The 22,044-nt window shown below is 42.3% G+C and overlaps 1 protein-coding gene across 9 annotated transcripts in view; it reads right to left on the reverse strand.

Moving 5' to 3' along the window:
• LOC121945623 (DNA-binding protein SATB1) overlaps positions 1–18,017 on the reverse strand; it is a 74,779-nt gene extending 56,762 nt beyond the window's left edge. For 5 of the 9 annotated variants that reach the window (XM_042489907.1, XM_042489902.1, XM_042489903.1 and 2 more), the window contains exons 1-2: positions 17,587–18,016; positions 3,831–4,069 (exon numbers count right to left, since the gene is read on the reverse strand). In XM_042489907.1, coding sequence (XP_042345841.1) covers positions 3,831–4,044 — 214 coding nt within the window. In that variant the 5' untranslated portion in view covers positions 4,045–4,069; positions 17,587–18,016. Of the gene's footprint in view, positions 1–3,830; positions 4,070–5,275; positions 5,367–17,586 lie in introns of those variants that run through there. The other 4 variants (XM_042489908.1, XM_042489905.1, XM_042489904.1 and 1 more) reach the window with 2 other exon arrangements.
• Between the last annotated feature and the right edge of the window lie 4,027 nt (positions 18,018–22,044).

The following is a 22,044-nucleotide window of genomic DNA, read 5'->3' on the forward strand; positions in this document are numbered from 1 at the left end:
TACAGAACAAATTATCACAGTGTGAGCTCAGTGTGAGCAAACATGAAGCAGCCACAAAAATCCTTTCACTCCTCTGTCTCCTTTTAACTAACTTGTCAGAAAAAATGTTGGTATCTTACATTTCTGCAAACCATGGTTGCATTAAATTTGCTCGTTGTTATGTAGGGGGTGCATTGAAAGTTTACGTTTAGTAAAGCTGTGGTTAATGTCTTTGTGTAGGAACAGAAACCACTTGGTTATGGTTGGGAAATGATCATGTTTTAGTTTTAAATACCCAGTTTGGAGGTCACAATTCTGGCAGAAAAGCTGCTTTGTCTTGGTAAAAAACAAACGCTTTTTGTGCCAAAAAAGCTGCTGAAAACAGTGGCCGGTTGCTACAAAACACTTATATTTGGTGCCTAAAAACCTACTTAGAACACAACAATGACTCGCTTTTGTTGTTTTTTGGTCGCCAGGGTTTCACACACTTTCAAATTACAACATCTGGTGCAACAAATAGATTTCTATTCTTGGAGTTGGACCATTCATTAGGAGCACCGCTGAAATATACATATTATGCGGTTATTCATTTAACCAACCTCTCGTAGCATCTATGCCCAGAGTGTACTCTGGGCACAGATGGAGCAGCATAATGTCAGGCTCAGTGAAAGTGAAACTTAACCATTTATTCTGCTGGGTCTAAAAGTTTGCTTTCACCTGCAGCTTCTGCTCTTGTCATCCATTGATCTAATATAATCAGCAATGAACAAATCGACAGATCAATTATCCACCCCAAGAGTCCCAAACTGCCGCTGAGGATAAAAAGAACTGCGCCTGTGCTGCTTTCACAGGCCCGCGAAAACCTCCGAATATAGAGAGAGGACACAGAATGATACAAAGGGATGGACATGCATTTAGAAGAGAAAAAAAAGTTTTAAAGGGCACAATCCCAGCCAGAAAAGCTGCAATGTCTTGGCAAAAAACAACCGCTTTTTGTGCCACTATCCCAGCAGCAAAGGAGCAATATTTTGGTTAAACAACCACTTTTTGTGTCTAAAAAGATACTGGAAACACAGCATGGACTCACTGAATCACAACTGGTTGTGTTGCTTGTTAGTCTTGAACAGTGGTCTGCAGCTTGGCAGGCCTTTCCCTCCACCTCAACACGACAAAGTCTGCTCACTTTAGAAACATTGACACAAAACGTGCAAATGTATCCTATTTGTGGTTTGCAGAAACACACAATGCCAACATTTTCTTCTGGCTGCTCCTTTTGGCATAATTAACTGTTTATTCACTATTGAGGTTCTGGGATCACATCGTCCTCTCCTTCTGCCTGCCAACCTAAAATCATCTTCCCATGATGCAGTGCTTCAAATCCCGCACCACCTCTGCGCCCTGAGGTTTACTAGTCTGTGTCAACAGTGGCTCTGCTGTTAGGTGGAATGAGCAATCCTTGTCCAAAGACTGCCGAATGTTCAAGAGACCCACTGTGCAAATATCACCCAATATGCCATTTTTTTCCCTAAAATAACATCCCTGAAATTTAAGGAAGTTTAAGTGCGCGGGGACGACTTGGCCTTTTGAAGTCTCAGTTTGAATAAAAACAGCAGAAAAATCGAAATTCTGTCAAAGTGTTGATGAAGAGTAAATAGCTCACTGTACGCTGTGTGTGAGGTGGCCTGTTGCCCTACTTTCTCAGCATGTCTCCACTCTACTATCACCTCAACGCAGTGCTGTACATTTATTGTCATTGCCGATTAAAAATGATTCACATTCGAATATTTTCCAATCCCAGGCATTCCAGAAGATGCACGCAGCTCTGGCAAAACAATCAATAAGCCGACAGATGCCAGGGAATGTGCTGAAAGAGCTGCTTTTCTCCTCCCCTGATTTTAATAGATAAAGATCTAACAATAAAGACTGCTGTGTAGGTTCATTTGGGGGATCAATACTGGCTTTGTTTCCAGGGAGCCCAGAGAGGGCTGCGGTAAATATTGTTTCGGGCTCGGACACAATGCCCACTGTGGGCCCTCTGCGAAGCCTCCGCGGCGGACCGCCCGCCTCCCTCGGCCGCTTCACCCTTTGCCCAAGAAGAAAAGAGGAAGAGGAGAGGAGGGGAGAGCAATGAGGAGGCTTGGAGGAACAAACGTCGTAGGAGGCCAAGGGAAGCAGAGATGATGGAGGTGAAAAATTAGGCTCTCTCAGCTGGAGGGCGACACGTAGATTAAAGGAGCAAATAAGAGAAACGGCCCATCCGAGGACACTCACACAGCCGCATTCCAAGAGTTCCTGAGTCCCTCTTGCCCAAAGAGAACCAAACCAGCCAAACAAACAAACAGACGAGCCTTAGCTGCCAACCGCTATTACAACTCCGAAACCTGCAGGTTTTAAACTCATTTCCAACCCAGTAAAAAAACAAAAAAAAACCCCACCACAAAACATAATCATAAAAAGGTTCATATTTTGGAAAGCTCTGCCCGCCGTGTTTTTCACGAGACGACACCAGTTATATTAAAAAGCTATGTCATAATCTCAAACGAAAGGGCTCCCTTTAAACAAGAATGGCTCTTAAAGGACTGAAACTTTCCCTTAATAAACAAATGTCGGAGCAGGAGGGCTGCGGTTGGAGAGGGGAGCAGTGACACAGCGCTCTGCAGCACGACACAGGAATAATTCTCACAGTGCTCTTCTATTAGCTATTGTCTGGGCAAATAAGTGGGAGTGTGTGCGGTGCGGGTGTGTGCGCCGGGATGACTGAAGACGCATTGTAAAAAGGTTTAAGAGTTTTGGAGAGCATGCGGGGGGTAATGGTGGGTGGAAGGTGGTGTGTGTGGGCGGGGGGCTATTTAAACTGCATTTAAATAGCTTTCCTGTATTTACAAGCTTGATTCTTCTCTTACTGATGCACAAGTGAACGTACAAAGTTGAATTTGTTTCATAATTAGTTTGTACCAACTAACAAATAATTATTTTTGTTATTATTTCAAACTAAAACTATCATTTAGTGAGGAGTATGGCAGAAATTAGGGCTGCACCTAATGATTATTTTCATCTGCCGATTATTTTTTTGATTAATAGATAAACAGGCTAAAAAATGTCAGAATATAGAGAAAATAAAGTTCCCCATGTTTGTGTTTTGTCCAACTAACAGTTAAAACCCTGAATTACTTAGTTTTCGGTCAAGTAAGACAAAGCACCAATCTCACATTTGAGATGCAAATTCTTGCTATGTTTGTTTGAAAAACGACTCAATCTACTAATTAGTTCATCTGCTAATTGTTTCAGCTCTATCACAAATAGTGAGAGGTGCCCCTAACAAATATCCCAAGATCTAAGGTGAAGTCTCATAATTGATTGTTTTGTCAGTCTAACGGTGCAAACCCCAAATTATTCAGTTTTCAGTCACATAAGACAAAAAAAAAAGCAGAAAATCCTCAAATTTGAGAAGCAAAATGTTTCAATTTTTTGCTTTACAAATGTGTCGAACTGCTTATAAATGTACCGATTAATTGCTTCAGCTAAATCAAAAACAGTGAGAGGTGTCCCACTAAATTCACAGAATCTAAGGTGAGGTCTTCAAATTGACTGTTTTGTCCAATTAACGACACAAAACCCTAAAATTTACAATCATATCGAATGGAGATAATCAGTAAATCTTCACATTTGCGATGCTGAACGCAGCAAATCCACTGCGTGACAAATATTAAATCAAACAAAATCATTGTGGATTAATTTTCTCTTGATCCACTAAACCATTAATCAACTAATCGTTCCAGTGCTAGTCCGGCCCCCGCACACACACACACACACACACACACACACACACACACACACACTGTCCCTCCTACCTCTCTTGTGGCAGGTCTTCAGCAGGTGTCCGGTGGGTTTGTACGGGACCCCGGCGAGTTTTGCCCCGGTGCTGCCCAGCCTGGCCCGGCCCAGGGGGCTGCCGTTCTGCTCCAGCCGGGGCAGCTTGGCCGGCGGGGCCTTGGCCTCTGCCATGCTGTTGACCAGGTCAGAGTTCTCCTTGCCCAAACACGTCTCGCTGAGATGGTCCATCATGCTCAGCACCTCTGCTCACTATCACCTGGGGACACACACACAGAATGATTCAGCTGTCAGCGGAGATATGTGCACGGCATAAAAGCAGCAGCTGAAATGTGACACGAGGGGAGTAAGAAGCACAAAATCTTTTGTGTAGATATCACTGACACGAGGATGTTTTTACAGGGCAAAAAAAAAAGTTCTTTAGGTAATTGAAACCTCTGAGAACAGACCCATTACGGCAATAACTGTCAATTCGCTTCAGTTATGATGACTTGGGCCACGGTGACGTTTTCGTGCCGCTGTAATGTTCCCATTTTTCAACACATGTATTATGTATGGGTGTCCCACTAGAGATTCCCATGCGAGAGGGGGCAAACAAGCCCCGGTTTTAGTGCAAACACATTAATTTGCTGGGAGATTCCACTTGAATGAGTACAGTGCAGTTCAAGGAACAAGGTTCAGCCGCGACGCACGCAGAGTGGAAACTAACGTAATTCGGTTTCTGAGTCACTTCGTGTGGCTTCACATTCATGACGCAGCTCAGAAGGGAAGGGAAGGGAGGCGAAAGGCCGCAACGTCGTTTTGCTGTGACAGGCGTACAGTTACATGACTTTACAGGTGAGAACTTTGTTTTTAGACATTGCAAGCTGCAAAAGCACGTTCATGGAAAGCAGTACGTTTACAACTCTGGATTGAGGGGAGCTTCTGGAAACTTGAAAACAGACAGTTGCTGACTCATGAGGACAATCATCAAAAGTTAAATAGGAGACGGAGAGGAAGGAGAGACGGAGCTTTAACCACAGGTGCTTCTCAGACACAAAGCTATTTACTGAGGCTGACAAATCACACCTTATCCCAACTCCTCGGGTCAACTTTAAGATTCGATCTGGCTTAATGAACAACGTTTTAACGTATAAAACTGCAACAGAAAAGTAATGAAGCGTGATTATGCATGCAGGTTGATGAACATGAACTGGAATGCTCTTGTCAAAAGAGCAAAAAGGGCAAAATCATCCACCCCCACGCAAAAGATCATGAACTCCTCCATTCATAACATGCAATGAGGCAACTAATTCCCCAACAAATAAGGGGGCCAAAGGAATCCAGACCCGGACACAGTCTAGATCCAGGTCAGGATTTTTAAATGACCTTAAAACACACACACACAAAACCAGGAGTTTAAATGGACACATTAAAAAAAAGAGGTGTGAGTTAAGGGAGAAGTTGCAAAATCTTCCAAACCAACCTGAAACGCAGCACTTCAGCACTGGGGAGCATATAACACCGCCTGGAAAACACGTCTTCTTCAAGTTTGGCCAGGGTAGAAAAGAAAAAAAAAGACACCCCCCCAAAAAAAGAAGTCCTGCTCCTGTGTTTGTATCTCTCTCTCTCTCTCTCTTTTTACGTGTGCATGACAGCAAGACCAAAAATTAATGTTTAAAAAGACGCTTTCTCCTGCTCTTTTTCGACTGGCAGGCGGCGCGAGAAAACAACAACCCGGGTCTGTGCGCGAGACGACGAGGTCGAGATGGACCGCGATAGGCGAACATTGGTGAGCGGGTTTATGTGTGTGTCCGTGCTGTCCGTTAGCTCATACCGTCCAAGTGGGAGGAAAAAAAAAAACAAACGGCAACCGAGACCGTTAGAGCCGGCGACGTTTAGCGCAAAGTGAGCGGTTAGCCGCGTCCATCGCTTACAAGTGAAGTCTGCTTTAGTTCGCACCACAACATCCGAATATCGGCAGGCAGCAGCCGCGCAGCACAGTTAGCAGCCGCCGGTGGAAACCAAAAGCACCTCGGACACAGTTGTAATGATAATAACCGCCGCCGAGACCTGATAAACCCTCCGTGTGTATGTTCACGGGGAAAAAATAGCTTGACGTCGGGGCTTGAGCTGGATTGGACACACTGGGAGACAGAGAAATAATAATAATAACCGACAGTCTTGCTATCGAGGCGATGTGGAGACGATATGCGGACAGCCGGAACAGGTTCGCCAAATAAAACAAGCGGAGAGGGGGGTCAAAAAGTGCCGTTTACTTTCCGATGTCGAGCGTAAATAAGGCTTGCTGTGGATGCATAAGAGCTGCGATAGTAATAGTAGGAGGTGTCCTGTTGGTTGGGGATTGGCGTCCGGACGGAGCTCCTCTTTCTTTCTATCTCCCTCTCTGTCTCTCCCCCTCTCACTCCGTCTCTCCCTCTCTGTCCCCATTAAATTATTAGTTGTATTGACTCATCACTCCCCCCTCTCCTCTCCTCGCTGCTGGTGCTGCCGCTGCTTCTCCTTGTGCTTTCCCTTTCTCCTCCTCATTTCAAATGGCGTGGTGGAGGGGGGTAAAAAAATGTAGGAGAAAAAAAAATAGAAGATAGGAGGGGGATGTATGTGTGTGTAAGTGTGTGCGTGTGTGGGTGGAGAGTGTGTGGATGAGAGAGGTATAATCCCCTTATAATAATAGTGATAATAAAAAAATCAACACATGATTTCATCTCAGGCCGAAAAGTCCAAATGAAAGTGAAGAAAGTGGACAGAAACCACACATAAACACACATGCATGCATGCACGCACACACACACACACACATACACACACACACACACACACACACACACACACACACACACAGCGAGGAGGAACGGTGGTGCGATTTCCGGCTGTGCGCGCAGGAATTTTTAATCAGCTTGATTAGAGTGAGGCGGTCCTGCATTTATTACCGGGTAACACACAGATGCTCGCGCGCACGCACGCACACACAAACACACACTCATACTCTCTCTCTCACACACACACACACACACACACACACACACACACACACACACACACACACACACACACCCCTTAATTTTTTTTTTAAATTTTGTTTTGCCCAAGAAATAGTTTTAATTTTACAAAATATTAGTGCTTTGGTCGAAAACAGCAAATATTAAGTTGAACTGTTTGACCTACAGTCACTTCTGACATAAATACATTAACTAAATTAACTAAAGGGAACTTAAAATGCACGTAGGATGTACACAAAATATTTTATGGATCCCTCTAAGCATCAAAACATCCGTTTTTCATATAAGGGTATTTTAAAAAATATATAAATATATATATTTTGCATGTGCAATAGGTGTCTCAAGCCTTTTTCTTACTTATTACATATGCTATGAATTGATAACAGAATTTACAAATTAAAAAGCCTAAAAGGTTGGACATAGCTATTCAAATGGCAAACTATATGACTTAATTATTAGACAAGCACTATAATGCAAAAACATTTTTTTCTATAATTAATTAGGTAATAATTTACATCCTGAACGCTTTAATGACCAAATTATGGCAATCATTTACACTAATAAATATTTACGAAAGCCTTAAAAAATGGAAAGGCTCTATTTTTCTGCACACTAAAGGTGGAGAGCTATATGCCCTGTGCATTCAGTGTCAAAATGCAAGAATTATTTAGTGTAATATTTAGTTATGGCATTGTAAATATAGTAAAAATACATACATTTTATTATAATATAATCACCAAACAAAGAAAATAGTAGTTTAAAATGGGTGATCATTTCACTTTATTATCATATCATTTAAGTCGGTTTGCTAGTACCTAGTTTTGATAGTGCTGAGTAATATAAAAATCAAATAAAATAAAAAAACAAATAAAAATAAAGTAGTTTAACTTCAGTGATATAAATTAAAAAGTGAATTTTAGTGGGATCTTTGTTGACTATGTTCTTGACAATAAACAAACAAACAAACAAAAAAGTAAAGATGATAGACATTTTCGATCTCAGCATTTATCTTTTGTTATCATTCTGCTTTTTTTCTCACAAACTTTACCTCCATAGCAGGTCATGCTGTATTATGTCAAACTGGATTACACAAAAATATTAGACAAGCTAATCTCTTGTTGATATTGTCAACAAAACCCTGAACTGTCAAAGTTGCGGAAGAGCTGAAAACGAGGTTAGAAAGGAAAGGAGGGATGTGCGAGGCTGGAGAGCGACACAATCTCTGCAAACAATAGCAAGCTGGAAGCTTTTTTTTCTCAAGTTGATGTGTGAGCTATTGTTATTATTTTGTAATTATTTCATGAACCTTTCCCTGCTGGCGGCGCGGCTTTGTTCCTCTGGAGCGAACTGCAAAAATATCAGACAAGGTAATCTCTGTTGATATTGTCAATAAAGGCCTGATATGGCGTTTGTACCTAACCTTAAGGTGGCCTAATAATAACGGTTACACTCTGACTTTATGAGCAAAGGCCAGACTAATATCTGGTGGGGACACACACACACACACACACACACACACACACACACACACACACACACACACACACACACTCGCATGTGACAATAAATGCACTAGTGCTGTCTGCTGGTGTGAGATGGAGATGTGTTTCTATCTTTAGGCTCTGTGAAGAGTCAGAGAGGTGAGTGTGTGAAGCAAAGTTCAACATGGAGACCACAGGGGAAATGTGTTTTTACACACACGTGAAATACGCTGATATCGTAAAAATAGTATGTAAAACGAAAGCAATGAAATGCAAAGAAATATTCATTATTTCATTGCTATTGTGCCACAGATTAAACATTAAGCCTTTGTTCTTTGGCGACTGAGCGAGGCGGGGTGATGTGATCCGACTCATCTGGCCAATATCCACATCAAAGACAAAACCAGCGAGCGCGTCTGTCCAGGTTGTGTAAGAACAAAAACAGGAAACCAACAGAAAACAGGAAGCGTGTACACCTTTCAAGGCGACAGAGCCAGGGGTTGAGAGCCGACCGTGGAGGTCAGGCACATGTGAAATGCTACATAACACTACGTGCTTGCTAATAAATCTTTGCAGGGCTCATAAACTGCCTCTGTGTGAGAGCGTAAATACAGTGAGGGTACATCGTCTCACACAAAGCTGTTGTTTCATAAACAATGCAACAGCACAGGCGTGAGCTCCTCGGCTTAGCTCGACAGTAACCGCCGTCAGGTGACGACGACAGTTGGAGGAAGTCTATGGGACAACTGTGAAGGAAATCATTCAGATTTACGGAAGGTGTTTACAGCTCAGTTTTAGGGGAAAACATACTGGAGTCCTTTAACCGAAAGTGGAACACATCAAAGACGGAAGAAGTGATGGTGTGTTGTATCACTCCTCATTCAGCTCATAGCTGTGAGACCAAATCATTGTTCCACCCACCCATGTGAGGTCAAAAGTTTCCTCATTTCAAAATACATTTGTGTCCAAAAAGGCTGCATTAGGAATTCACAGCAGAAGGCCAGTGGAGAAGCTTTTAACGGAAAAATACAATGTGAAACTCACCTCCGGACCTGAGATGGAACAATGTCTTGCAATATTGACACCTAGTTAGCGTGAGGTGTAAGTTTTGAGGGGGCGGCCGCATTTTAAAAGGGTCCCACATCTGTGGTTTTTTACAGGAAATGGAAGACTTATTGAAACTGCTCTCTCAAGACCCCGACATGTTTGAATTCACGAGCAAGAGGCTGCTGCACAGATTCAGTGATCAATTGTTATCTTAACCATTCTCGGGGTTTCAGTGAGCTGCCAGCACTGTGTGCTAAACACAGCTGCGGTGTGCAGTGTGGTTAAATGGCTCTGCTATGTGTCTGAATAAAAAGACCCAAACTGTGGCGTAATTGCTATATTTACAGAGATTGACTCCAACATGAGATATTCAGATTCTGAAAAATGTGACAACGATTTCCACAAAGAAAACACGAAAGTAAAAATCACAAATGGATCATATTGAGCTCTTTGCAACAAGAAAGGTTCACATAAGAGGATGAAGCTGTCCTGCAGCTATGTTTTATTATAATTAGAAATAATGAATATCACATAATAGTTTGTTTTTGTGCAGTATTTCAGACTCTGCCTGCTGTTCAGGTTCACTGGAGTCGCTGTGATATGTAGTAACATGAATTGCAGAGACAAGCTGCAGCCCCCCCCCCAACACACACCCAAACCTCCTCAGCAGATCACTTTGCATCACCTAGACCTGCACGGCATCGCTGCACAACACTCTGCATGTTGACATGTTTTCCACGTTGACATGTTTTACATGATGTTCTCCGCAGCTCCCGTTTCTCTCTTTGGTTTTGTGGGTTTTTTTTTTCTTCCTTGGCCGCAGTTAGCAGCGTTCGGAAAATAGGAGCGACGGTGAAAGCAAGCCATTGTCGGCAAATGCTCTTTTCTATCTGGCATGACGCAAGCAGCCGCAGTCATTTCCACTGTGATTGTCGGGCACCATCAGAGAGCATCGATAACCCCTGCCAGGCCTTGGCACCGCCAACAGGTGCCGGCACTGCCAGCTAGGTTGGCACCGACGTGGCTGTGAAAACCCTCTGACATCCAGAAGGGCACAGATTTGCACTGAATGCACCACTGAATCAACACTGCTGATTATCAATTAACATATACCGTTTTGTATCACACAGAAAAGAGGGGAAAAATGGGTTTTGAAACACAGAAAGCCTGTTTAAAAATACTAGCCGTGTGCTGTTATAATCACGTGCTGAATACAGATTTAGCTCTGCTCAAGGTGGGTTTTTACAAGCCGGTGCGCCTTTGTGTTGGGGAGATACAGTACGTAATTGTTCAGGCAAGATTTTGTTGGCCACGTTTGTACAGAAAACATGAAAAACGACATGAGGAACATGACAGACTGGATTCTAAATTGCAACATATTTAAATGTCAGGAGTCATAGCATTACACCGCAGATCCATTTCACCTCCTGTGTGTGTGTGTGTGTGTGTTACCACAGGTACAGCATGTTTTCACCATAACACACTTATCAGAACCATCACATCTGGCCTGCCGCTTTTTAAACCACATGTTTATGTCTCAGGAGGAATTAAATATTATGCCTTTAAGAAGGCTCCGATAATGAACACACAAAAGGGCGAAATAAGAAAATGTATCTTTGTTGGCTCAGCATCGAGAAGCGTCTTTATTTACTGAGTCAGGCGAAGCCGGCGCCATCGCTTACAGTACGTAGGTGTTGTGATGTCTTCATGCTCGCCACTTGTGATGCTTCTAATAGGCATTAATACGATTATTTGGAGAGCTAATACAAATTAGTCTGCGCATCCAGTCTGAGCGAATAGCATGGGGGTATAAAGCGCTGTCACTGGTGTGACTTTGAGCTCTTTCTGCAAGTGTCTCCCACAATAAAAAACACACACGTAAACATAATAGTATTATTAGAGGCTGCAAAGGATTTAATAATCTGTCTGGGAATGTGTCACAACACGCCTGAATCAGTGTGGGTGCACAGATGAACCTCAGCGAGACAGAAGATGACACGTACAGTGGAAAAAAAAAAAAAAGGAAAACAAGGGTGGTGTACTGTACAGTGGGTTCCGTGCAAAACCAACAGGCGGTTAAATGAGTCGTAAAAGTGACAAAAAAATTAAATCAATGTGTTTTCTAAACAAAAGCGCTGAATTGATACAGCGGTAGACAGTATTTTATGTATAAACAATTGACAATTTCATTTTTCATTATGACTGAATTGACATAGAAGGAAGTTTTGACTGTTGGGACAAAGAAATTGTGCACTGCCGTTGGCGTTTGTAGGTCATTATGTGGTTTCAATATGTGTGACAGACTCCAGACTAAACTAACATATGTGCTACTAAAAGAAAAGACTACACTGTAACAATAAATTATTTGTTTTAACTTTCGGCCTGCCAAACATTTTTTTAAGTTGAATTTGAGAAGACAAGTTGAATCATTACAAAAACCTCAACTTGTCTTCTAAAATGCAGACCAACTTACAATTTTAAGCCCACCGGACAATAACTTTTTGAAGTTAAAACAGTTAGTCTAACACAAAAAATATCTTGAAATCTGACAATTACAACAAGCACAATGTGTCATCACTTTGTCCTCCCAGAAATGCAATCGTTTGTGACACTTTTCCTCTAAAAGACTGATCTCCCTGCACAACTGTTGCACAAAATCACATCCTGCAGTCGGTTCACTTCTATATAGAGATCAGGAGGTTTATTAATGTTCCCTCGTAAGACATCCGAAGACCAAAAAAAATTGCTTAATCAGTTGTTACGAGGTAAGCACAGATAGACTAAATATTCCATAATGAACATATCCTCCAAATCAAATTAGTTTCGTGTTTTCCATTAGCCTCTCATACAGCTAGTGTGGCTTTCAATTACTAGTGAAATAAGGTGATTTCTGCATTTCTCATATGTCCGCGCTCCGGTGTGGGAGGAGGGAGAAAAGAGAGGAAGAAAGAACAAGGGGGATGTAATGAACTGAGAGTCGACTCCTAAGTGCTTAATTGTTTCATAATCATATGAAGTCGACAGAAATAGAAGCGGAGCGAGTGGTCTGCACCTCAGGTCTGCTGACAGGAAGGCCTAACGCCAGTTTGGCCTCGACGGGTCTCTGCGCAGAGGAAGGTGAGTTTTGTTTTTTTCTCCCCTGATGCATGAAAGACAACCGCCCCTCGCTCTCACATCGTTACTCTCCGCTCTCGACACCCACCCTTACGACATGTGGTGTGCACTGTACACAATGCAACTCCTACGCAGATGCACGCCACACAGAGACATCCGCTCAGCGAGCTTCGGCGCTGAACAAGGCCTCTGCCCTCGGGGTGCGGACCTCAGCCTGAACCTCGAGGGCTACAGTCGGCGTCATCAGGTTGACTGTAATCAGCACGGAGCCAGGTCACCTCAGGCCTTTCTCTGAGGAGTCTACATTAAAAACTCAAAAGTGCATCCCTTTACCACCTTGTTTATCACCCCCTCCCTCCCTCTCTCTCGCTCTCTTTATCAAATTATAAAACCAATCAGCCACAGAACAATCAACGAGCAGCAGAGGCAGGGCCGTTTTTAAATAAATGACTTTTCTGTCACTGCTCGCCGGACTCCGCTCGTCACATGACCCAGTAATTAAACTCTAATTTCTGTCTCGTGGATCGCAACAAATACACAGAGTCGGGGTGTTTGTGAGAGTGAAGAGATGCTAAAGATGGATTTGTGGCACTGAGTGAGACCACACCGACGAGATGAGATAGGTCGCTACATCCTGCTGGGTTTTTCCTGCACTGGACGAAGGGAGGGGGGGGGCGGTGAAGGGCACAGCACCCCGGCCTTGCCGGCCTTGTGGGGAGTTCTTGGGAGTGTTAAAAGAAATGAAGGCAGGTGACGGGATGGTGTTACTCGCCTCTCAGTGTGCGAGAAGTGGTGCTACGCTGAGATGAAAGGAGTGATGGGATGCGAGCATGTGGGGAGAACGGCTCTTAATATTGAGGCTTAGGCAGAAGTATTGAGGTGCAGACTTAAGGATGTGGCTCTTTATCTACATATTTTTCTTTGCATATTTAATCCCTTGTCAAAGGATGCATCATCCGTCCTCTGACGAACAAAACAGTTGATAAGGCAAGAGAGTGTGTGTGTGTGTGTGTGTGTGTGTGTGTGTGTGTGTGTGTGTGTTTGTGTGTGTGTGTGAGACACAGACACAGAATACAGTATCTGTTGAAATTGTTTCATTGGAGTATGTGGGTGGGTATTAACAACCTGATCTTAGCGGGATGCGCTTTCCTCTAAATCGCTCTTTTTTTTCTCTCCGAACAAAGGATTCAGAAAAACCTACACAGATTGGATAAAGACAAGCATCAGAAGAAAAGACAATGAGTTTTTTTTTCCCTCTCAAAAAAAAAAAAACATACGATGAAACCTGTAATAATGTGATTTGAATCGCGCAAACTTAGATGTATATGGTTGCTTAAATTATATTTGCCATGGTAGCATGAAGCACGCTAAATAACAAGAACAACAACAACAAAAAAAATTGAACATAAGGAGGGATGTCATTTTGTAAAAGCGTGACAAAACCGACATGACGGACTTTGGGTTTTTTTATCTCCCGGGGAGGACACGCCAACCCATTCGACGAACGGGGCTGATTGTCAGGACCCAAAAACAATGTGACGCTTTTATCACTAAGCCAAGGAATCTGGATCAACAGTATGCAAAGCATATGCCAGAATAAATGCAGTCAAACATGCTGGGACAACATAACTCCCCCCTTCCTCTTTTTTTTCTTCAATTTTATAAAGAACTTTCCACATAATGACAAAATGAGCTGTAACTCCCGAATCACACACTAAGCACTCACCCAGGGTGGTATGTCTGTGACTGTCGGAGGGGGGGCTTTCTTACATTTTTGGAGCCCTGGAATGCAGCAGTCCCTATTAACACACCAACCTTTTTCTTTCTCCAAACTAGTCGCAACATGTCATCCAAAAGAAAAACGCTGGGAATCATTGTTATCTTTCTCCTCTATTAGCAATCATAACAGAGCTATTTCATACAGAGGAGGGGATGGGTGGCGTGTGGAGGGGTGGAATCCCCAAAGAGCCACACATTAAAAAACGAGACAGGCCTCTTATTTACTGGCGACAGTCTAATAAATACATTTGCTGGCAGCTAAACAGGTATTTACTCTGCTCCCTACCACAGGTATAATTTCACTGTTTGCTGAGCTGTTATTTTGCTACAGAGATAATTATCGAGGTGGTAAAGAAAGACGATTAATGGTTTTAGCCGAGATATCAGTCTCAGCAAAGTGAGGCACAGCCCGGCTCCAAACTCCAACAGTGGGGTGTTTTAATAATCTGCATCTTTTTGCTGCGAGAAACAACAAAAAGACCGTGATGCTAACATACAGACGTTTTGTTTTTTTGGGGTTGTTTTTTTTTTTTGTGGGACGACACTTTTTATTTCCCTTTTAGTAATAAAACGGATGTTTCAGAGCTTAATTCAGTTTTGAATCAAAGTGATGGAGCATCACTTCAGAGCAGGATGAACACAAAAACAACAAAAGAAATCACAGCTCTCCAACGTGCAGACTAATTGGTCTCTCAGGGTCACAGGGCGAACTTTGTCGTTCGCTCTCGCTCTCGTCTGACAACCTGCTCCTCAGTGTCCTTAAACGTGACACTGAGTGAGAGCTCGGCGACATGCAGCTGCTGTAGTGTACTTCATCTCTCTGGAGGGGTACAAGGTGTAACTGGTGAGACACAGAACTCGCCACTGTCTATCTAACCGTGTACCCCTTACCCTAAGTGACGATAAAAGAAGGTGCAAAAGTGTCGGTGGGATTTAAAAAAGAAAAGAGATCATGTTTATGAGCTGATTTCCTGCTCTCACACTACTACAGTACAGTAAACACAGCGTGCACTAGTTTCGATGAGTTGTGATAAAAACAAAACTAAGCTCTGAAGGGGGGAAAAATCGGAGCGTAATAACCTGTAAGTTAAAAGGTAGAAAGGTGGAGGTGTTTTCCGAGATCTCTCCTAATTGTAAATCACAGCGGGGTTATTGTCAGAGCCGCAACAGAACGTATTCAGAGGAATTACGCACTAATAAACTACGACAGATGTTTAGGCTTTACTGCTGGATGTGTGTGACCTGGCAGTCAGCGCCGCCGCCACCATCCTCGCACTGTGATTCTTATCATTCCTGCCAAACAAGTTTATGTGGAGACATTTTTTTTTTGCCAAACAGACTGACACGCCGCTGTGGGTATGAGATTGAGCATTTTTGAGTGCATGTGTGCCACTTTTAACAACCACAAACTGATTAAAAAAAAACAAACAAGTGATTCTAATGAAGACTCAGAGGCGAGAAGTAAAACCGAGAACTTTTGATTCAACGGTCGCAGGCTTTGTTCTGAGGACTTTTTACAAGAAGTGACAGCCTGAGACAGGAAAAGGGCTGTGTTTCATTGCTGTCGAAAGGTACTGACCAGATAAGCCACAGCACCTTGAGCTGCCACAGATCTGCAAGAGATAAAAAGGAGAACTCACCGGTGCTGTGCCATAACCTGTTTTTTTTACCCATGCAAGAGGTGCCACGCTTGACCTCGTGAGCGAGCAAACCCGACAACAACAGCAAGATAATAAACAAGCGGTGTCAGTGCAGGGTGGAGATTATTTTAGGATACGTGGCCTAATAATCTGATCGAGTTTCTAATTTACTGTTATACAAAAAAAACTTTTTTTTTAAAGTTAGTGTGGTCTGCCTTAAATTTTTAAGCTGACTGAATTTGAAAAGAAAAGTTAGGGAAATTTTGTAATGATTCAACTTGTCTTCTCAAATTCAGTCAACTTAAAAAAATTAGGCAGCCTGGACTCTAACTTTTTTTGAAGTTTAAACAATTATTCTTGATTTTCTGTACTTTGTGAGCATTTTCACACTGCATCGTGGCCAAATGAACAAATATAATCTTTATGACAGATTATAGCGACAAAACAAACTCTAGTCTGTGTTAAGTAAGTGTGTTTGTGCTGATTTCTGCATATAAATAATGCGAGTGACAGCCACTGGCCGTGCTGCTGTGTGAAATGTCAGCTATTTTCTAAGGGAGCAAGCAGAGTGAAACCTTTAAAAACCTGTAAACCACAGAACATCAGTGCCCACGCACTTTTAACATGGCAATACATCTTCTCATAACTGCTCTCTATCTCTCTTACAAACACGCACACACGCACACACACGCACGCACATGCACAAACAGTCTGGTTGTACCTGAAATTACTTTATCAGCACTGTGACAAAAAGCCACAAGGCAGACCGAGCAGCACACCATCCCTGTATCATCACATCTACCTGACTGCCTCACACCAAGTCATGCAGAAAGAGAGCAATAAATTCATTAACCGTTTGTTTCCCTATGAGTTTGCACACCTTTTTTTTTTTTTTTTTTTTACCTTGAGCTCAGGCAGCGTGTTTCTGAGAGTTACACTTGATGCCACAGCAATAAAAGTGTTGAAGCAAGTTGACACGTAATTAAATAGTAAGTATATGGAGAGAATAAATGAAGTGGCTCTAATGGCCTAATAAAAAGTAGTAAAAGTAGATGGGCAGTTGGGCTGCAATAGCTTCAGCATTTCTAATAGACATGTCAGCGGTTTGGGAACAACACACTTCATTATAGAGAGGAAAAAAATAAAGTATATGCTCTCATAAACAAGATACAAAAAATATGTTTTGTAATTTGGAAGAGAAATAATGAGTTTAAACCAGGTTTTTTTTTCAACACAAAAGGTTCCTAAAGTCATCAGGTCATGAGCAGCGATGGATGGCAGCATCACTTCTTGCTCCTCTGCTGCGCGCTGAATAACTTGTTAAATGAATTAGAGGAGATGGATGTACTTAACCCCGCGAATATCACGAGTGCTTTGCTTATTCGTGCAGAAATGACACAGGCCTGTTTTTCTGCACATTTAAAATTAGACGGCCAAAAAAACTTCTAAATGCGTGCGTTTGTATTTACCATGAAGCATGACATTTTTTTCTCTCTCCTGTATAAAATATTAAAATACAAGCAGCCACTGTTGGTCTGTGTGGGTTTTAAGTGATTTGAAAGTCTGCAAATTGCTTTTAATTCGTTTTAGAAACCGAGTCATTTTTCCTTCCAATTCCGAATAGATGCGCTTTATATTTAGGAAATAAAATAAATGCGATTTAAAAAATAAAGATGCACGTGAAGGAATGACAGCTGATCAATGTGGGGAACATACCTTTAAAGTCAGCAGTCGCCCGACCTCTTGTTTTCCATCAAAAGTTGAGCAACCTCTTCTCACTGCTCCACGACGAGAGATCCAAAAATAGGCAACTGCTTCTGTGGGAGGAAAAACTGGTTTTTTTTGAATAAAAAAAGTCAAAAGTCCTGCGGATGAGGAGAGGGAGGGGAGGGGAGTCGTCTTGAAGAAACCGCGCTGGCGGAGGTTGAAGTTTGGGGGAGCGCACACGGCGGATGGAGCGCAGAAATGTGAGCAACCGTGCGCTGCGGGCATCGGAGGTGAAGTAGAGGAGAGGAGAGTGGCGGCATGTGAGGAGGGCTGCTTTGAGAGGGTGGCAGGTAAACGAACCGCCCCTCCCCGTTTCTGATGCTCAAATCGATGATTTGCCAGCTGTGGCGCAGCTTGTCTCATTGCCCCACTTTGGTTTTTACAGCCGCTCCTCTCCGACGCGCTGCTCTCCGGGGACACTGAGAGAGAGAGAGAGAGAGAAAGAGAGAGAAAGAGGAGGGAGGAAGAAAGAGAGAGAGAGAAGTCAGTGCCAGGAGAGCTCTCACACTCATTCATTTTCATATTTACACGCCACATGTTTGCATGTCAAGAAGAAGAAGTAGAAGGGGGGAAAAAGTCTGGTAAATAGTCGATTGCGCGCAGCAGCGTGCGTTTTGTTCCGTATAGAGTCAAAGCCTGTTGTTTTAACAGCGGAGGGCAACCTGCCAGCTTTCCTCCCCGCACACCTGAGCGGAATATGAAACCTTATACAGCCCGCTTTGCTCTATACGCTCTTACACACACAAATAGCTGTTTATTAAACTAAGATGGTTTGTTTGAAGTGCGCAGAAAATAATAATAAAAAAAAGTTTTCAAGAATAATTAAGTTTGAACAATGCTTGTTCAGAGAGAGAGAGAGAGAGAGAGAGAGGCTAATACTGCAGTCTGTTCTCTTGCTGTGTTTGCCGAAAGCTATTTTTTCCATTAATTTCTCCAATTTAAACAAGGCTTTTAGTGGGGAATAATTATTATTCTGACTTTTCGGCAGTGAACATTTTTAATGCGTCATTATTGAACCAGACTCACTTTTATTTTATCAATGCAAGCTGTTGCTTTTTTTCCAACTTAGTTTAACTCCGGCCATCTCACACACACACACACACACACACACACACACCAACACACACACACACACACACACACACACACACACACACACGCAGCCTCTCCATCACATTTGGGAATCCTACCGCGGGCCTAAAAAATAAAAATAAAATCTACGCTAAAGGAATGCAAATTTGTTAAAATTTACGTGGAGAGCAGAATAATTTGATTTTTTTTTCTCTTTTCTTGGACATCTTTAAGAACACAGCCTGAAGCAGAATCAGCCGAGGCACAGAGGACAGTGACAGATAACGGGAGGAAAAAAAGCTTTTATTTTCGCCCTCACAGTGTCTAAATGCATTTGTGCTATTTCCATTGATTTTCAGCTGTATCTGTATTGACTGCTGTGGGAAATACAGAATATAAGTCGCCCTTTTTTTCTTGCCAAAGTCTGAAATTAGAATGGAAAATTCTGAAGTTTCAGAGAGATGTAAATTAAATTAAATAGTTTTGATTAGGAACACGTTACAGTGAATTAAGAGAGAGAATCTCTCCATGGTGATTCCTGTTCTTACACTTCTGTATGTTGTGCATTAATGTTTCTTACTATAGATTTTAAAATTAGAAAAAAAAACTAATTATGCACAAATGAACATTTCTCCTTCACTTATTCTGTTAGATTTTATCATATGTGTGTAAATAAATTTGTGTGTGTGAGCAGCTCCTGAGGTTAAACATATGTAAGTGTGTATCTCATATTGTGGCATGAATGCACATTTGTATTTGTCATATGTGTGTGTGTTTTTTTTTATTTGTGTGTCCTTACACATATTTATTTTCTTTTGTTGTAATTTTGTGTGTGCATGCATGTATATGTGCTTGTGTGCATGTGTGTGTATGTGTGTGCATAACATATTGTAGCTTGAATACACATTTTTATGTGTTACATATGTGTTTTTGGGGTTTGTGTGCATCCTTGCACATATTTATACCCATTTGTTGTGTGTGCATGCATGTGAAGGTGTGTTTGTGTGTGTGTGTGTGTGTGTGTGTGTGTGTGTGTGTGTGTGTGTGTATGCATGACATATTGTGGCTCGAATGCCCATTTTTAACTTGTGTCACATGTGTGTTTTTTTTTTATTTGTGTGCGTCCTTGCATATTTTTACTCATCTGTTTTTTGTTTGTGTCTGTGTGTGTGTGTGCATGAGTGTGAAAATGATTGACAGTTTGCATCTGCACAGAGGCTAACTGCTCTGCACTAGCAGGTGTGCAGGAGCCCACAGGTAATGCAGCTGTTTACTTACAATGTGAGTGTGTTTCTCTTACTGGGTTTAGCATAAATAACACACTGATCCATTTACATTTACACTTAATTTACACATCCCATTGAAAATAGAACCAGTGTGGAGGGAAACAGGAGCCAAAAGAAGACAACACAAGGAAACAGCAGGTGAGAGTAGAAGTAAAGCTTGAAAAGTCTAAAAAAAAAAAAAAAAGAAAAATTCTGATTGTCCACAGTGAGTTTGACAGAGACGATGCAGGACTGCTTATCGTAAGCTGATACGCACAAATACTTCTCAGAAAAGTTCATTTGTTGTGGTTTTGGGACTCCACAAAAGTTTCATTATGAAGCATCTAAGATCTGCATTTAACAAAAAAAAAAAAAATCACACTCCCTCACAAACACACACACACACACACACACACAGTCACAAAATCTCTGCATATGATTCACACCAACTCTCTCCTGGGAGATTGAATGGGAATTGAAAAGTTCCAGTAAAGAGATTCAAATTTGCTTTCTGCATAATTATAAATTCATGCTAAGTTAGGGATGTTTTCATCATTACGGACAACAGCTGGTGATTTCAATGCAAGCCTGTGTTTTATCCAACAATTCATGTTGCCGCCTCCAAAAAAAAAAGCCCACATGTGCTGCAGTTATCACTTTGACCACAAGGGGGACCGCTCATCTTAAAGAGTGCACAGTGAGAGTGAGAGCAGAGGAGGCCAGCTAATGATGACCTCCTCTCTCTGGAAGACACTTCATACTTTTGAGTTTGAACATACTGTCATGCGGCCAGTATTTAGGATTCTGCTGATTGAAAAGCAGCGAACCTTGACCTCTGCATTCAAACACAGAGAAGATTATTAGTGCGGCGGCGGCGACGTGTGGGAGCTGTGGACGCATTCCAAAACGTTAATGCAAATTGATAATGTGCATCTATGCTGCTGAAGCATAAAAAGGGCACGTGTAACGCACACAAAAAAGAGAACCAAATGTGTGTGAAGTGCAAACAAATCAAAGCAGACCTTGAGCTGAGACATTTCAATCGTCGACACTTTTCTTTTTCTCTGAAAACAATAAACAGCACTTGGAAAATTACAAGGGTTATACACCCCAGAATTAATCTTTCCAACCCATAACTAAATAGAGAGACACTGTTGCCTCTCCATCAAGTGGGTATATTTTAATTACAGGCTATTGACTACTGAAAGTAATTTGTCTCAGAAAGATGCCCAAGAGCTAAAAGACAGACGTCTCGTCTAAATCTGGAATGCGCAGCCACTTTTTCTTTTTGCTCTGGTTTTGCGGTTGCAACTTTCTTCAGTCGCTCTTTTATAATTGCTCACCTTTTAAAGATTAACAAGGATTCCTGGGGAGACTAACAATTGTCTACTGGCTTTATACGGAGTAGGCGCTGGATTTTTGGACCCCCCTCCCCCCGATCACCTCGGCAGAAACTGAAACTAAAGTGTGAATTCCTCCGCCTTTTTCCTCCTCGCTTTTCTGATCTGCACCTCTTTGACTTTTTGAAAGAGAAGTACTCCACCTCTCAAATGAAACACTATTAATCCTCATTTGCGTGCTGCCAAGGAGGACAGTGGAGATGAGAGCCAATCAGAACAATAAAAGCTGACCCACGGCGGCGCCTCCAAAGCGCACACGCCTCCAGCTGTTAATGGGATGTCAGTCAGCTGGGCGAAAGAAAACAGCCCAGAAGTGTAATTACTGTCTGGTGTGAACTCTCCCATCAGCTGTGGCGGCTTAATGTCACTTAGTACATTACTGCATGTGGAGAGCATCGGCTGAACACGGGTGGCAGCTGCCCAGATGTTACAGGACTCTGTGAGGGGAAAGTTGGTGGTTTCACTCTTCAGGTAAAGCTGAGCGTTTCTGAAACACACTCTGTAGAGATCACACATCAGTCAAACTACGAGGGCCGTATTTTCTCGTCTCTCTTTTTAGTTTTCTGTTAATTAGACCATCCATTGAACCAGGATTTTCTTTACATTCTTATCTTTGACGACACACAAATATTACGATGGGGTTCATCAACAAGGACTATTTTTACTCAAGC

The sequence above is a fragment of the Plectropomus leopardus genome, chromosome 7 (genome assembly GCF_008729295.1).
Source record: "Plectropomus leopardus isolate mb chromosome 7, YSFRI_Pleo_2.0, whole genome shotgun sequence".
NCBI classification, from domain to species: Eukaryota; Metazoa; Chordata; class Actinopteri; order Perciformes; family Serranidae; genus Plectropomus; species Plectropomus leopardus.